General features: G+C 44.2%; 1 protein-coding gene across 9 annotated transcripts in view; it reads right to left on the bottom strand.

The window, feature by feature from the left end:
- Window positions 1-18,902, bottom strand: part of nek9 (NIMA related kinase 9) — a 135,723-nt gene that overhangs the window by 16,667 nt on the left and 100,154 nt on the right. For 8 of the 9 annotated variants that reach the window (XM_087140043.1, XM_087140027.1, XM_087140029.1 and 5 more), the window contains one exon: window positions 18,519-18,902. The exons of the other annotated variant lie outside the window; for it this stretch is intronic. In XM_087140043.1, coding sequence (XP_086996169.1) covers window positions 18,519-18,902 — 384 coding nt within the window. The remainder of the gene's footprint in view (window positions 1-18,518) is intronic. 9 annotated transcript variants of the gene reach the window in all.

The following is an 18,902-nucleotide window of genomic DNA, read 5'->3' as shown; positions in this document are numbered from 1 at the left end:
TGTATTCAACGTTTGAGATGTTCCTCTTCTTGCAATTAAACAATTAGTTGAAATCATATCAAGTTTATACATTTTTTAAGGTTTGGAAACAAATTCTAAAAACACACGCATAATCACACCTTAAACTTTGTAAAGAATGTTACTTTCTCTACAGGGAAGCTACACATTCCCGTGATTCTCTTTTAGCTTTATTTGGATGGAAAACGTAGTTTGACGAAACTAAATCATAACTAAATGTAACTGAAAAGGCAATCAAACATTGGCAATTGAACATACTTTAATTGAAGGAAATAAAACGTTTTCACACAAATGTCTTAGAATTGATTAAAGCACAAGGTAATTAATGGTATTTCTAATGGAGAATTTGTCAGTTTCAAATGTAAAATGTCACACTTTTAATATGTAATGATATAGGAGTTTAAGGACGATAACTTTTGAATAAAAGTGACACGCATGAAGATTAAATAGAAAACATGTAAGTTTCCATGTAAGTTTTCATCTTATTTCTGTCCATAATTTATGTCAATGTAATTTCCCAACTTTTCCCGCAGTAAGTTGGAATTTAGCTTATCATTATCGAGACAATTTATATTTTTTAACATTTCAGCGACACATTTGTATATACAACAAAAAAAGAAATACAAAACCTATACTGGGGATGCCATTGAAGGGTATTAGGGGTGTCATCAATAAGCTCTTTAATCAATAAGGCAAGCCAACAGACTGACAAACTATTGTGCACAGATTTCCCATAATCCCCTAGAGCAGCTTGCAGTTTTTAAGTAGCCAGTGGACCAGGCACAGATTGACCTCTTGAATATGCCATTATTCCGTAATAGTGTGTAGGACCATGAAAGGAGGACACCCAAAGATGCGGAGTACAGCTGAAGGTAGACTAAGTACTCATTTTTTGTGGCCTCAGAGAAGAGGGTATTATTGGTACATCTCGGCAGAACTCATTGCACTCCTGTTCTGCCTCGAGTTCTGCTCTCGGGCTGCTCATCCACAGTAATCTAGTCTAGCGCCCTCTACCATCGCTTTTCACTTTCCCGCTCCATGTCATTCACGTTACTTCACTCGTACATTTTACAACTTGCTACACCTGTTTATAAGCCCTTGTTCAAGCACGATCCGTAAGTTTACCATTTCTGTGTTTCCTTTATAATATATACTTCCTCTGTAGTTTATTATAAGTCCAATTTAGGGTTTATTTCTGGTATATAAAGCCCTCTCAGTGTCACACTCACCTCCTCCACTCACGTGCGTAGTATTTTGTATACAATTACAATACACACATTCTTGCCAGTGCCTGTTATATTTTATCGTAAGTTCTGATTGTGGAACTGTCTGTAATTATCTTGCCTTCTTTGACTTCACAAGTTGATCTTTTTAAATTGAAGCGTGTTATGGAGTATTGCCCTGTTCATGTAATTTGACATGTACATGCATTTTCACCAGTATGTTTAAGCAAAGATTTCCGGTACATTGTGTCCTGTGTTCTTCATTTTCACTACTGTGCATGTTGCATTTTTATCTGTCTGTACGCACAGGACTGTTTGCATTTTATGAGGTTTCATAGTTACATTCCTCACTCATTGCATTTTTACCCATTAGTTTGTACATGAACTCTTTCTACATGTACATGTATTTACATCTATTTGTGTTCTTTTACTTTGACCTATATGTACATGTGTATACATGTACTTTAGGTAGAATAGACTTTTTGCAGTCCTTAGACTTTCTGCATTTTCTACATTTCATTGTGTATTGTTATGGAACTTAGTGACTTATTCCTTGTTACTCAAAATATTTTGTATCTGTTTATTTACAGTTTTACATCGTTTTCCATTAAATGGCTCCAGTATAGGGGCCCACTTTGGAAGAGATGTTTAGGCCTCTGCACATTTGTGTGAACCAATCACATTGAGGGCAGAAGAGTAAAAGGATCGACACTTCACTTCAAGAGCTTCCCCCATTGACTGGTGCTATGTAACAACCATGTCGTCTGCCCAAGGATCCAGTGACTTACAGAACCTGGAGGTGCGTTCAGAGTGTGGAGCGTCATCTTCCGCTTCACGACGATCTACAAGGTCTCACGTCAGCTTGGCTGCAGCAGAGGCACGTGCTAAAGCAGAGGCCGCATGCACGAGAGCTGACTACACCAAACGTCAGATCAAGATGAAAGTGGAACGTGCACGTTTGGACGCCATGTTGACTGCCTTGCAAGAAGAAGGCGAAGCTGAGTCTGCATTAGCTGCCGCCAAGACACTGGAGGCAGCTGCGGAGGCCGAAGCCATCAAGGATGGAGCAAGCATTGTCAGCAACCCCCTTGCACCTTCGGCTGAACCGGCACGACGCACAGAAGAGTATATCGACTCACATTTTGACCGTCGCCAAGAGCCCCCTGTTGAGCAACCTGACTCGAAGGCCGCCCCCATTTTTAACGGACAGTTGCATCCAGAAAGCATCACCATTGAGTCTCAGGCCCCTCCACCGCATCCTCCGCAGAACTTTCCAAGCTTCTCTGCCCAAGCCCCTCAAACAATGCAATGACCTTTCCACGCCCCTCCTACCTGACAAATGTGGCCGAACATTGTCATGCCGACAACAGGGGCCAGACTAATGGACCCGCACCCAGTCGTTCAGATATTTCAGACCTCAAGGCCCACCTCACTCGTCGAGACCTGCTCACAGCTGGGCTCAAGGCTTTTGACAACCGGCCAGAGAATTACCGGGCGTGGAAAGCTAGTTTCCACAATGTGACACAAGGCTTGAACCTGAAACCTAGTGAGAAGCTGGACCTACTCACCAGATGGCTTTGCGGGGAGTCCCTACAGCATGCCACCAGGATCAGAGCTGTGCACATCGACGACCCGTCGGCTGGCTTGAACTTGGTTTGGCAACGGCTCGACAAGAAATACGGGTCTCCAGAGGCCATTGAGGCATCTCTCTTCTCACGTTTGGAGAACTTTCCTAAGATAGGAAACAGAGAATACACGAAACTACAGGAGCTTGCGGATCTTCTCACTGAAGTTCGGGCGGCAAAACTCGAAGGTAAATTGCCTGGCCTCAATTTCCTAGATACAGCCAGAGGAACAAATCCAATTGTCCAGAAACTTCCACACTACCTTCAAGAGAAGTGGGTGACAAAAGGCTCGATGTATAAGGAACAGCACAGCGTTCCCTTCCCCCCTTTTTCCTTTTTTGTCAGTTTCGTCTACTCACAAGCAGAGATGAGGAACGACCCAAGCTTCTCACTCCTCCCGTCTTTTATGACCACATCTGTGAATGACAAACCTACACCTAACCGATCCAAACCCAGGGTTCCGGTTTCCGTCCAGAAGACTGAAATAGAGAGAACCACTGCTCCGTCGTCTGCCTCAAATACGCCACTGGAACCCGAAAGGCAATGCCCTATCCACAAGAAACCTCACTCACTTAGAAAATGTCGTGGGTTCAGGGGAAAGCCACTAGAGGAAAGGAAGTCCTACCTGAAAGAACATGCCATCTGCTACCGCTGCTGTGCTTCCACTGCTCATCAGGCAAAAGAGTGCAAGGCTGCCATTCATTGCACAGAGTGTGACAGTGACCGTCACGTGTCAGCCCTTCATGATGGCCCACCCCCTTGGGCACAAAAGGAACTCGGGCACAATGCAGAGAGCCACTGCGGGGAGAAAGCTCGTCCAGAACCTCCCCTGACAACCTCGACTTGTACAGCGGTTTGTGGAAAAGGTGTGCAGGGGAAATCATGTGCCAAGATATGCCTAGCCAGTATTTATCCAGAAGGGCAACCTGACAAAATGAAGAGAGTGTATGTCATGCTTGATGACCAGAGCAATCATTCCCTTGCAAGATCCACTTTCTTCGACATGTTTAACATCCATGGGAACTCATCCCCGTACTCACTCCGTACATGCTCTGGAACAACAAATACTCATGGAAGGAGAGCCTTTGGCTTTACCTTACAGTCGCTGGAAGGTGAAGTCAGCATCTCATTGCCCCCTCTCATTGAGTGCGATGCCATCCCCAACAACCGGGACGAAATCCCGACGCCAGAAGCTGCTAGTCATCACCCTCACCTGGAGGCCATTGCCCATAAGATCTCGCCACTAGATCCGTCAGCTGAAATTCTCCTGCTGCTAGGCAGAGACGTCATTCAGGCACACAAGGTTCGAAGCCAGTGCAACGGGCCACCAGACGCACCGTACGCTCAACGCTTGGATTTGGGCTGGGTAGTAATTGGAGATGTGTGCCTCGGCGGAGCACACAAGCCTGAAGTCCATGCCTACAAGACTAGCATACTGGACAACGGCCGGCCTACCTGCCTGACGCCATGCAGAAACAAGCTTCACGTCAAAGAAACATTGACAGACGAGACCGAGTGTGTTCCTAAGAGACAGTCGGCCAGCGCAGGTTTTGACATCTTCAAAGAATCTCCTGATGACTACAGGATGGCAGCATCAGTCGAGGATGAGCTTTTCCTATCCATCATGAATAAGGAGATTGTCCAGGATGACGCCAACAGTTGGGTAGCCCACTCCCCTTCAGGTCTCATCGGCAGCGTCTTCCGAACAACAGACAGCAAGTCTTCAACCGACTCATGTCTCTTCGTCGTACACTTCTCAAGAAGCCTGAGATGAAAGACCACTACATAGATTTCATGCAGAAGATCTTCAGTAATGATCATGCAGAATTAGCTCCTCCATTCCAGCCAGATCAAGAATGCTGGTATCTCCCAAGCTTCGGCGTTTACCATCCAAAAAAGCCAGGGCAAATCAGGATCGTGTCCGACTCCAGCTCTCAACACAACAAAGTATCCCTAAATGATGTACTACTCAAGGGTCCAGATCTCAACAACACTCTCCTGGGTGTCCTCATTCGGTTCAGAGCTGAACCAATTGCAGTTGTTGCTGATATCCAGCAGATGTTTCATAGCTTTCTTGTCAAGGATACCCACCGTGACTACCTCCGCTTTCTGTGGTTTAGAGACCATGACTTGGATGGAGAAGTCCTCGAGTTTCGCATGAGAGTTCATGTATTCGGTAACTGTCCGTCACCTGCCGTAGCTATCTATGGACTCAAGAGAACCGCTGCTGAGGGAGAAGATGAGTATGGAAGTGATGCAAGACTGTTCGTCGATCGTCATTTCTACGTGGATGACGGACTAAAATCGTTCCCCAGTGTTGATGAGGCAGTCGATGTGCTGGAAAAAACACAAAACATGTTAGCTCAATCAAATCTTCGTCTCCACAAGATCGCATCAAACAGCGCAGATGTCATGAAAGTCTTTCCCTGTGATGACCTTGCCGAAGAACTTCAGAACCTTGACCTCGGACAAGACCCCCCTCCAACGCAGAGAAGCTTAGGCCTTCAGTGGGACTTGTCTACAGACACATTCACGTTCCAAGTGGCAACCAGTGACAAGCCATTCACCAGACGTGGGGTGTTGTCTACTATCAACAGCCTATTTGACCCCCTTGGATTTGCCGCACCAGTGAGCATCCAGGGCCGCTCTATTCTTAGAGAACTCAACCGTGATTCTCGTGACTGGGATGCGCCCCTCCCCAAAGAGAAGTCCGGGGAATGGGTGAAATGGAAGGACTCCCTCCAGGATCTCCAGCAGCTTAAGATTCCGAGGATGTACACTGCCCTTTCACTCTCTCAAGCCCAGAAGCGAGAGCTATGTGTCTTCTGCGATGCATCTACCAAAGCAATCGGTGTTGTCTCCTACATAAGGACCACCAATGCTGACGGACATTGCCATGTAGGATTTGTCTGTGGCAAAGCAAAGCTGGCTCCAATACCGGAGTCCACAATTCCCCGCCTAGAACTTGGAGCAGCTGTATTGCAGAAACAATCCAGGAAGAACTGGATGCACATCTGGACGAGGTCAATTTCTTTACTGACAGCAAAGTTGTACTTGGGTATATTCACAACGAGTCCAGAAGATTCTATGTGTATGTCCATAATCGAGTACAGCGAATCAGACGTTCATCCCAAGCAAGTCAGTGGCACTATGTGCCCACGGAACGCAATCCTGCCGACCACGCCACTAGGGCACTCCCAGCAGCTCATCTGTCATCCTCATCATGGCTCACAGGACCTAAGTTCCTTTATGGTGCTACTAGGCATGGTGAGCAAAGCAGAGAGTGCTTCGACTTGATCGATCCGAAAAACGACAAAGAAGTCAGACCCCAGACGACCACACATAGCTGTGCCACAGTTGTGTCTGAAGCAGGCCTGGGAAGTGAGCGCTTCAAACGTTTCTCCTCTTGGAGGGATCTTCAGACTGCCATTTCAAAACTCTCCCACATTGCTGACTCTTTTTCCAAGACGGACAAAGGCAGCTCATGTCATGGATGGCACTAATGTCAGCAGCACCAAAGGCCAGAACAGTTGGAGCGGGCAAAGGTGACGATTCTCCATTCAGTACAGAATGAGGTCTATGCAAACGAGATAAGAAGTCTCAAGAGTGGGCAGCCGATTTCCAAATCCAGTCCACTCATCAAGCTCCATCCCTTTCTTGACAAGAATGATCTAACTCAGAGTTGGAGGTCGACTGGGAAAGGCCAAGCTCTCTAATGATGAAGCTCACCCAGCTGTAATCCCTGGGAAGTGCCACGTCACCACACTTCTCATCAGACACTTCCATAAAAAGGTACGCCATCAGGGCAGACACTTGACCGAAGGTGCGGTGAGAGCAGCAGGCTTCTGGGTCCTTGGTGACAAGCGAGTCATCAGCAGTTTGATCTATCACTGTGTTACCTGTCGTAGACTACGAGGCAAACAACAAGAGCAGATCATGGCAGACTTACCCCCAGATCGCCTGAGTGCCGACCCTCCCTTCACCTATGTAGGCCTAGATGTGTTCGGCCCATGGTCAGTCACGACCCGTAGAACAAGGGAAGGTCAAGCAAACAACAAACGCTGGGCCGTCATCTTTACATGCATGGCCACTCGAGGTGTACATATCGAGGTGATCGAGGCAATGGACACCTCCAGCTTTGTGAATGCACTCAGACGTTTCTTTTCCTTGAGAGGACCGTCAAAGCTGCTCAGGTCTGATTGTGGGACTAACTTCATAGGCGCCTGCAAAGAGCTTGGCATCAATTCATCAGGACGTCAGAAGGAACAGGTTGAGCGCTTGCTTGTAGACAATAGATGTGAGTGGAAATTCAACCCTCCCCATGCCTCACACATGGGTGGCAGTTGGGAAAGAATGATCGGCACTGCTCGTCGCATCCTTGACGCCATGTTGCTTCAGCTGGGACCAGGCAAGCTAACTCATGAAGTCTTGACTACGCTCATGGCAGAGGTGACTGCCATCATTAACGCAAGACCGTTGTCTCCAGTTTCTACGGATCCCGACCTTCCATTCATTCTCACCCCAGCGACGCTCCTCACGCAGACAGTCGGTACACCCCCAGTCCCTCCTGGTGAGTTTGATGACAAGGATCTCTTCAGATGTCAGTGGTGACGCGTTCAGAGATTGGCCAACATGTTCTGGGAGAGGTGGAAGCAAGAGTACATCATGAATCTACAAGAATGCCGCAAGTGGAAAACTGAGAAACCTAACTTGCAACAGGGAGATGTCGTCCTCATGAAAGACTCTCAAGCCAAGAGGATTGAATGGCCCATGGGGTTGGTCACTAAGACCTTCCCTGATGGAGATGACAGAGTCAGGAAGATCGAAGTAAAAATCATCCGTAATGGAGAACAGAGATTGTTCCTGAGACCCGTGACTGAAGTCATTCTCCTTCTCGCTAGAGACTCTAGCAACTCATCCTCAGAATGAATGTGTTACATTCTCACTGTGTATTCCATGCTGTTTGTTATTATCATCATGTTCTTTAGATTTGACATCTATCAGATGCCAGGCGGGGAGTGTTCTGCCTCGAGTTCTGCTCTCGGGCTGCTCATCCACAGTAATCTAGTCTAGCGCCCTCTACCATCGCTTTTCACTTTCCCGCTCCATGTCATTCACGTTACTTCACTCGTACATTTTACAACTTGCTACACCTGTTTATAAGCCCTTGTTCAAGCACGATCCGTAAGTTTACCATTTCTGTGTTTCCTTTATAATATATACTTCCTCTGTAGTTTATTATAAGTCCAATTTAGGGTTTATTTCTGGTATATAAAGCCCTCTCAGTGTCACACTCACCTCCTCCACTCACGTGCGTAGTATTTTGTATACAATTACAATACACACATTCTTGCCAGTGCCTGTTATGTTTTATCGTAAGTTCTGTTTGTGGAACTGTCTGTAATTATCTTGCCTTCTTTGACTTCACAAGTTGATCTTTTTAAATTGAAGCGTGTTATGGAGTATTGCCCTGTTCATGTAATTTGACATGTACACGCATTTTCACCAGTATGTTTAAGCAAAGATTTCCGGTACATTGTGTCCTGTGTTCTTCATTTTCACTACTGTGCATGTTGCATTTTTATCTGTCTGTACGCACAGGACTGTTTGCATTTTATGAGGTTTCATAGTTACATTCCTCACACATTGCATTTTTACCCATTAGTTTGTACATGAACTCTATCTACATGTACACGTATTTACATCTATTTGTGTCCTTTTACTTTGACCTACATGTACACGTGTATACATGTACTTTAGGTAGAATAGACTTTTTGCAGGCCTTAGACTTTCTGCATTTTCTACATTTCATTGTGTATTGTTATGGAACTTAGTGACTTATTCCTTGTTACTCAAACTATTTTGTATCTGTTTATTTACAGTTTTACATCGTTTTCCATTAAACGGCTCCAGTATAGGGGCCCACTTTGGAAGAGATGTTTAGGCCTCTGCACATTTGTGTGAACCAATCACATTGAGGGCAGAAGAACTCCCATGCTTAAGGTAGCCTGAGGTAAATGGTCATAGCATTATCTAACATATAGCAATGTAGATAACTGCCAACATACACTAACGGAAGATGTCGACATTGGTGCATGTTCATAGCATCGTGGATCATGATAGGGTGGCAAGGTTTGACGTCTGTAAATATCAGTCATTTGGAACAGATGAGGCTTATGACTGAGGAAATCCAAATAGCAAAGGCGAAACTCTCAAGCACAATACCTCTCAGCTTTCATTCCTGGCCCACTTTAGTACGGAGAGAATGAACAGGGCCTTAAATTTTAGCCTACAATGAAGGTGAAAGGGATGCTGTGGGACTATCACCCAACGACAGTATGTGTAGAGGATACCATTAACAGACGTGAATGAAGCAGCTATTGGGAGCAACAAAGGGTGGCTGTACTGAAATGTTTGCCAGGAAGAGGATACCTGGCATCAGTATTGTCTAAGGGATAAAAGTTAATCTGGGAAGCACATCAGTAGCTTAGACAACAAACAGTTGCTACATGTAATTGGCGATTGCAATATTTCGTCGCAAAGTAGAGAATTGCTTACCGCACATATTGGAGTTCACACTGTTCGTCACGTCTTGAAAACAGAGAACTGTGTACTCCTGTATAAATGTTACCCTAGGAATCTGGGTAAATTAATTCTCAGGGTTAGGAAGGTCTAATGGTCTGGATAGCAGATGTTTTCTCTGGTAAATTCTGACAGAATCCCTGAGAGTCTGGTGTGGAATAACAGCAACTAGAAGGCTGAGCCGGCAATATGCAGATGGTCGGGTACCAAGGGACTGGCTCAGTCGCATTGCAATAAAATGTCTGTTCTGTTGCATGAATCCTTTCGTTGGAGCAGACGTCTGTAAAGGAGTTATTGGCTTCAAGACGAGAGTTACCTTCAGGTTTATCTCAAAGCCTAGAGCTCATCGGAACATCCAACTTTCAGGAGGCTGAGGCATAGTAAGAGTGTACCTCCATAGTGATTTATCTGATGAAGTGACAATGTGCCAACCCACGTACTCCTGTACCTGAAATTTGAAAGTTCAGGAACAGGAGTGGTCCATGAAGATCAAGAAGTGCCAGCAGAGGCCAGTAGTCGAGGGCCCATTGTCAGTTTCAACTGCTAGTAAAGTATGTCTTGACGGCAAAAGGTATCAGGTTTTGAGGATATGTCCTCGGGCCGAAGATATGTACTTGGGATAAAAGGCCCAGATGAGAGAATTGGAATGGAAGAAAAACAACATCCCAATGAAGTCTGGATTGAACCTAACAGGGGTCAAGTTGCTGTGACAAGAACCCATACACATGAAACAATTACCTGTATCAACAAAGGTAGGAGTCCAATAAAGACCCTGGCTGAATGAAGGGCACCCAAAACTGCATGAGGGTAGTCAGATAAACAGACAAATGTATTCCTCTGAGTAAATGTCTGCTAGAACCTTGCTACCGAAGATAGAGCCTAGAAATTTGGGCATTGAAGGCACCTGCGAAGCAATGTAACCATTAGCGTCAGACCCAAGGGGGTGGGGGCAGTGTCGAAGTCCCCTCTGGTCTATGTCCCAAGCCCTGCTCGTGAAGATTGAGAAGGCAGAGCAGGACTTGACCAGTGCGTAAAAAATTGGGGAGGGAAGGAGGAGCAGAACTGTTACATTTTGTCTCCTCCAAATCCTTCATGACAAATGGTAAGTTAGCAACAGGTTTTTTCTGTCTAGAAATGGGTGGAATTAAATCGACCCTATCACAAAGTCTTATGTGTAGGTGTGGATAGATAAGAAAATGTAATGAAATATCCAGAAAGAGGTGAACACTTTTTTTTTTGTTTTTTGTTTTTGTTTTAACACAAGTATGACTGCAGTGAGGGCCAGGCAACAGGGAAAATTGCTGTCAGGCCATAAAGGAAGGTACTCTGATAAGCTATGAACAACGAAAAGGTCAGATACCGGAGGAAACTCCATATGGCCCAGATCTATGAAGAAGGTTTGAATATCCTTATCAAGCAAGGAGTCACTGCCGGAAGACTAGTTAAGTCGGGTGGAAGTTGTGCCTAGTGACAATGAACAGCTCCAGCATATGTGAGTGTCGGTGCAGCATTTCTGGAGAATGGAAAAATGAGTCTTGTCTTATACATAGAAGAGCCATGGATGTTTCTTTACTGAAGGACTCCAGCTATTTTACTGCATGCATAATTAAAGTCTCAGCGTATGCAACCGGCCAAAGAGACAAAAAACCTTATCTCAACTGGAGCCTCCGTGAGAAATAAAAGTATTAGTCACCGATGTTGATTCTTCGTGATGGGGACAAATTAAACTCCGATCTCCCGCAATCCGGACAAGAAGAACAGTGGACATAAAACCCACTCCGTTATTCCAAATTATTCTCTGATGAACACAAGTATAACCCTACCGAGTATATCTCCTTCATATCTACAATCGGCAGCAAGGGAATATAAGTATGCGCATGAGCGAAAAAAAAATTGAGAATGGCGCCCCTTATTATCGCTTATGAAAATTAATTTTTTTTTTTATAAACTCAGGCGATTCTCCAATTATATTGTCTCCTTCCAGTGACGACATCATAGCTGACAGTTTCTAGTCACACCAGTTGCTTAGATCGCTTCATCAAAATGACAACTATTCTTTAAATGATTAAAACATTCCTTTGCAAAGTGAATTTATGAAAGTTCAAATGTTTGACACATTTTTGAATTAAGACATAATTTTTCTCTGTACAGCTTGGAAAAAATGAAGCTTATATAAAACCAGATTTATTACAGAAATCTAAGTTCTTTTATTTGGTGAATGAGGGTGCATTCTCCATTGTTTTGATCATGGGAAGACAGCAAAAATATTTTTAGCCAGGAAAATTCACAAAGGAATATCATGATTTTGGTGATATTTCGAATTCAAATTGCAGACACAATGTGAACAGTGTCTTGAAGAGTTAGAGAACTCCCTGGTTTGGATCAAATGCTGGTTGTTTTGTGAAAATATGAGACTTTGGCCTTATTTGTTTTTATCGGAGATAAGAAACGTCAAGATCAAGCCATGGCTACCATGCCCAGCCAAGTTGTCTTGCATGCCTGGAAGCTGACACCCGTGGGAGGAAAGCTGACACCGGCCCCGGTCACAAAAGCACTGGCGCAGCCGCCGTGTGTGGTGGGCTGCCGTTGAGTCAAGTGTGGGGCTCCATTGACTGTCTATAATGCCCACTTTGTCAATGGCCTTGCTGAACATGCTGCATGCTGTGACTGTGCAAGCCTTATGCTCACAGCTCTAGGCCACATTTTACTACCCAGATGTGATCGTTGTGACAGCCAATGATTGGGGAAGAGGTTAACTAGCTTAAATGATTTTTGTCAGCAAATATTTTTTAACATGTTTAATGTGTGTGCTGAAGGTCCGATAACACGTCATTCACGTCAGTTAAAACCTGTATTTACAACTGACAGGTGATTGGCGCTGACAGGTGATTGTTAAAATTTCTTCTTTGCAATGACAATCTGCAGAGACAGTTGATAAGGGCAGCATTTCCATCCGTCAAACACAGCGATCATAAGGAAAATTAATTCTGATTTGTTTTAAATTGAATTGATTCTGATACATAAAACAAGAAGTAAATCCTTAAATAAGGAGAAATGTGCCAATCAGTATTTGTCACAACCTTTTGATTGAGTGTTCTTGTTTTTGTATCTTTTGCAGTTGGACAATAACAGATGCCGAGATCAAGGTGGTTAGTCAAGGTGGTTGGGAGAGACGCCATTGCCGAAAGCCAACCAACCTCCTAGGATAAGGGAACACTAGGCGAGATGCAACCTACCAAGTCGAGTGGGCCATGGCAGTAGTGGAGCATAGGGGGCCAGTGATGCTTGAAGCTCGATGAAGGCCCACAGGGAGAGCTATGCTCTATGTAATGCCCGTCGGCACACCAAGGTCTGTTACAGTGTGCCCGAGTTTTGAGTTGCCCGAGTGGCCCCTCGAGTGGCTGACTCAACTTCGCTCCCGAAGGCAGTAGTGCAGTGGGATCAGACTGGAGATACCGGATCTCAGAGCTTGCGGCGTAAATACCAGATACCACACCAGTACTGCCACTATGAGTTCGCGAATATCACTTGATGCTCGAAGAGCGAACTCGTGTTCTCGACTGTACGCTACTGGAGCAATTACGGGTGTCGCACGGTGGTACCCTGGACCGGCCGACGAGAAGGAATAGTTAACCACACACTGTCCTATTCCCTAGCTTAGCAAGGGCTGAAACCAACACACCACTGTCCTTGCTAATTAAGTGATCCCTGGCCCACAAGCGAGCGAATATCTCAAAGTGGGGTAAAGACTAACTCAAACTTTCCTCAGGTTTTTGATCATCTAATACACAGAATACACAGAGAGAAATTGGAAACCCAGCGATGCCAAAATATCCAGCAATTACAAAAAATCGACAAGCAAATATTAGAAATATCAAGAAACCAGAAATGCCAAAATACCCGGCGATATGAAAAACCAACAAGTAAATAACCGTAGAATAATGAAACAACTGCTTTTGAAAACTAATCAAATTATTATCAAGAATGCTACAACTGGGTCAAATCACAGAATATAAACAAGCAAGCAGAATAAATAAACACACATACTCAATATTTATTCTGAAGCAACGGAAATAAATGCTTATCAAAGCAATAGCACCACCTGGCGAACTCTGAATACAGGTCAATACAAGGTCAGTCTGCCACCAGTGCAAGACTGAAAAGAAAACGATAAAATATCCAGAAATAAAATGACAAAGGAACAATCTTACTGTTCACAAGAATCAGAACAAATAAACAAACAAGGTGAAAGAGGAATAACACCGAAGCATGCGTCAGTGAAGGAAAAAACTCCCAAAATTCGGAGCCAAAACAACACGTTCCCTAACGTAATGGCGCTACGAAAACGAGGATGAACATGGCTGGTGCCTTTGCAGGGGGCGAGTGAGTGGGGGTGCACTATTGGTGATCGAGAATTTAATGAATGGAAGTAATGGACTGGGAAATAATGCATAGGTATTGGTAATCTGCGTAGGATGCAGGCAGTAGACTCGCCAAATTTATCGGCAAAGGGGTCCCTCATAAACAGTGGAGATGGTGAGTGTTATTGACCCTGGTAGAAACAGAAGGCATAAAAATATTGAGAAGGGTTCTCAGATTTTGCGAGGAAGAGGAATTGCTCTTGAAGCTGGGCTCTAGCAATGAATTTCTTGAACTAAACCCATCAGCAGGGATTATACATTTAGAAAAGGAAAAAATTTAAAGACTTTAATAATTCACTTCAGGTATGACCAGGTAGTAACCTCAGTGAGAGAAGAAGTGTTGTCCAGCTGGAAAGAATAATCTCCCGAGTCACTAGAAAACAATGAACACACGGGTGAATCATCATGGGTGCAGTGGCCCAGAGATAACCCAGAACAGCTGTATGAAGGAGAATGACTGCATCACCAAATCGAAGAAAGGGAGCGAAGGCATGGACATAGTCATGTTTCCTGCTGCTTCAGTGGGAGCCCGAACACGATCTGGTGAGGCGTTGGCCGCCCGTCCAAAGTGCATGGCTCAAGTGTTGCTAGGACTGTTAATTCAAGTCTGAGATTGCTGGCAGCAAGTACTCTGTGTGAAACTCTGGTCGATACTGCAAGGAAAGAAAATTTCCCCCCAGAAGCCAGATACTGTAAACGGGATCTGCAGGCATAAAAGCAGAGGAGTAATCCATGGTCATTGAGGAGCATGGACTCATCCGGGAATGTGCAAGTAACGCTAGTGGCCGGTAGGCTATTATGGTATATTATATGACTGTATGATGAAACCAGCAACCTCCCCACGATGCACGAGGAAATGCTTAAGCAAAGAAATTGTCATGTTTGGTAGGGAAGAACAGGGCAGAAAATTGCAAATTGGACACAGACTGTCGGAAGCTTTTGTCTGAACTGCAGATGTAGAACTAAAATGCATGCAGGAACTCCATCTATCTTAGGGTGACACTGCAGTCCTCCCACACAAGAATGCTGACAAATTCTCGACATTTCTGACAAGGAGAGCAAGCCAAAACACAAGACTTGTGAAGATCTTGGCATTATAATTGATGTCTTTACAGTTGAAGTGAACATCGACATCAAAAGGTTGATGATGGGCTGCCACAGGATTGACATTTACTTGTCCTTAACCACGATTAACATAAACGGTTTAAAGTGTTGGAAAAACAGTTGTACAGCAAGTACTAAGTAATGGCACGTTGCTCAGAGAAAGTGCTTGTACTCAGCGGTGTGCCCGCTGAAGGGGAGAGCTACACAGGGAATGTGGGACATACAGTGTGTCCGGGGTGTTGTCATGGTCTGTGTTATTTTCAGCAGTTATGCTTGCACATGCGCATTTGTAGCTATCGAAGGTGATGTTTTTCCATGTACATGAATACAATAAAAATTTAACCAACCCACGAAATAAATCCCCAGCAGACACTAACAAATCCTTACCCAAAACTACCAAATTCCCATCTTACCCTACCTAATTTCCATTAATTCCATGCCATTCCATCCACTCCTAACCCTCTACAGCTAGACCCCAACCCTTTCCCCCACCTAAGCCTACCCGTAGTGCTGCAGCCAAACCGCTGAACCAAACCAAAATTGTTTAACGTGGCTTTTTGTAATCGAACCGAACCAAACTGGTTGGTTCAGATGTTCAGCTTTAATATGGCATGACATTGACAGCGCACAGAATGCACACAAGAAAACGTGATAAAAAGCAAACACAATGAAAAATGGATAACGAGTTCCGCTGCACCAGCGGTCGGCACGTGTGGGTTTACACACGTACGTGTACTATAAATATACTGTACATGTACATACGTGCATATGTACAGTAAACTTACAATGACCCCACATCATGTGATGGTTGTAAATACCATGTGGTGAGAATTCACTAATAATCAACTGAGAACATGCAACGTACAGCCTTTCCGCACAACAATTCTAATTTGTATATTCCAATTTAACATTATGTTTGCCAATCTCCGATAGGCACGGCCTTATGTTCTATATCATAAATGGCCGTGCAAAACAAATTTTGATTAGATAGGAGAACTGATTTTGCCAGGCAGGCCGTGCCGGTGCAGTGCTCTGGCATGTGACAAGATTTGGTTCATATTATCATTAAACATGTAAAATACACATCAATGCAATAATCCTACATAAAGTTAGAATATTGAAACAAGCAAACAAACACCCCAACAAACAAATAAACAACCCAACACCCCAACAAACAAACAAACAATTAAACAACATATCAGTTACCCGAGACATCCAGATCACATCACTTTCCAATGAAATCACTAAAGTTGCCCAAGGTGTGGTCTACCAGGTCCCTAAATACAAATGTCCTACCTCATTCAATTCCCAAATTACGGTACAGCTGAAAACATTTTTTTTTTTAATTTTGACCTTAAGTTTCTCATAATTTCAGATTTGAGTACATCACAGTTATATCATGACAGCTTACATATCTTGGTATCAAGGAACCAACAAGTACAAGGTTTCACATTAGTATCCTCAACTGTTCAGAAGATATTGACAGGTGTGTTATTTTAGAATTTTTCTAAGCATTTAAAATGCACCTAAACTTTGACCCTTCATTAACCCTAATCCCCTGGGCCCTTTTTGCTAGGGACCCCCCCTCAATCCCCTGAAATTTATTGAAAATGTTACTTGGAGGTGTGCCTACTGCCTCAATCTTTCAAAATCCTCTGGCAACTCCTGTTACTATGTTGAGGAAGTGAGACTGGCATTCTTGGGCAGTGCAGTTGATTCAAAAGAAATATCTGCCTGAATTTGTGCAGGACTAAGCAAAAACAACACATAGTCTAACCCACAACCTTCATGCAAGGCATCCTTCACAATAAGCCATACACTTTTGCCATTCACCCTCAATCCTCTGAAATCCTCCAAAACCATCTGAAGGAGGGTTAACCCTCCTATGATGACATCACTCTTTGGGTGAGTTCTGTACATTGCGGTAACTCACCCTCATAGGGATAATGATATGACAGATTGTACTGTGTATTAACCCTAACTGCCCAAAACCTGCCATACTCCAACAGCAGGTTTTGTGAGGTTTTGGCAGGTTTGGTGGCGTACCTGAGGAACTTCTTGTTGAATTTTGTGAGACTTGGGATGAAAGGCCCAGGGAGATGGTGTTGGATTCTGTGTGAGTTGGGACACACACAGGTCACTGTGTGCAGTGTCTGGCTTGCTGTACCAATTGTTGAACTATGCTTGATTTTGTCAGGTTTGGTACTGTTCAGTGCAAGTCATTCTATACTGCATAGACCCATCCATACAATATCACTCAAACTCCAACGGGCTCATTCTGTTGGAGTTTATCAGGTTTGGTACAGTAACCTGCATGTACAAGTACATAGACAAGTACATGAACCTGTTGGATTTGGATTTGTGAGGTTCAGTATGCTTTCTAGTGCAGGAGCCTAGGGGGTTAGGGCTAAACAATTGTGCCTCACTGCTTTGTGTAAATAACTGTGCAGTAAACCAACTGTATCAGTTATGACAGTACAAAAGACCCAGTGTTATTTCGTGCTGGCAACCAATACACTGTAACTGTTGGCATGTGAACATTTATACTGTTAAACCACAACAGGGTTAATCCCCAAAGCAAGCATCACTTGACTTTGACACCCAGACAAACTTATTGCCCGACCTACAATTTGTCTGATACCAAAATATGAACACCATACCTGGATTAGTTCATAAGATACTGCTGAAAGAAGCCAGTTTTGGGGGGATTTAAATCACTTCCAATTTGATACATGATGGCATCATTGTGATTCCACGCTTGTACAGTGTATGCACTGCAAGGGATTCGGGTTAATATTTGTCACTACATCTTCCAATGCGCACATCAAATTTCTATGACGTCATTGCATCAGAAATTGAAATTGTCTGACCACCTTGTGTTTGTAACACAACTCTATAACTAGAACAAACACATTTTATCTGTATTTTTCTTTAGCGGTCTTAGAATTCCACATTAACCATATGCTGCCGGGGAACCCGGTTTCAGGTACCTTGGGTTTGTATGCATAGCCAGGGCGCTTTTAAAAATGCAGTGCACACATACAGGAGATTTTCAAGACATTTACACCCACACAATTGACTCTCTGGTGGCTTCTCTAAGCTGACAGGTAGCCTTCATTGACTCCTGAATATTTCAGCCAAGCCTGCTGCCCTGTAAAGAGAGCGCAGAATTGTGAGGTGTTGTGTAATTTCCTTTGTCCCCAGTGAATGCAAGTGGCGTCTTTTCAAACGCGGCAGGATTAGCATGCAGCAGTGCTGTGTGGGGCCCTGGAGCACTTTTGTCCATGGTGCTAATCCCATGGGCGCACTATGCCCAAAACAGAGGTATACTGTTTAAAAACAGTGACAGATTACCTTCGAAAAATGCAAGCCGAAAAATGATGGCACTTCCCAGCAGCAGCAGGTCTTTCGTTCCGAGTAGGGTCTTTTGTTACTGGACCAGCTCTTTTGTCCCATTTCAGGCACCCTGGCTCTGTGTAGAAACCCATGGTGCTCGAAACAGGGTTCCCCGGCAGCAAATGGTTAAAGCAAGTGTATTTTCTTACTTTTTTATTTTCTGCTTCAAGATGAATCACTCGTTGATTGAGTGCTTCCAACTCTTCATCTCTCTCCCTATCACGTATCATCTGAAGTCTGATTGAATCCCCAGATCCTGACAGACCATCCAGACAGAGAGGGGGCACAGAGAAGGGTATGCCATGGGTAACCTGGCTTGTGGCAAACCCAACAGAAATGGAACTGGCATCAAGAGATCTCTGATCATGTGATGTAGACAACATTGCCACTGGTGGAGCTACAGCTGGATTATGTGTAGGACAGTCCAAATGCTGCAGGTCATGAGGAGGCTGGTTTATAACAGATGGGTTAATGGGATCAGGAGGGGAATCACTCTCACTTTCCAAGGGTATAAATTCTGCATTTTCCAGCTC

Source organism: Acanthaster planci, linkage group LG01 (assembly GCF_054643075.1).
Source record: "Acanthaster planci isolate LZ-2023a linkage group LG01, COTS_SCS, whole genome shotgun sequence".
Classification (NCBI taxonomy): Eukaryota; Metazoa; Echinodermata; class Asteroidea; order Valvatida; family Acanthasteridae; genus Acanthaster; species Acanthaster planci.
The sequence above is the reverse complement of the archived record's forward strand: the minus strand, read 5'-3'. Positions and strand labels throughout refer to the sequence as shown.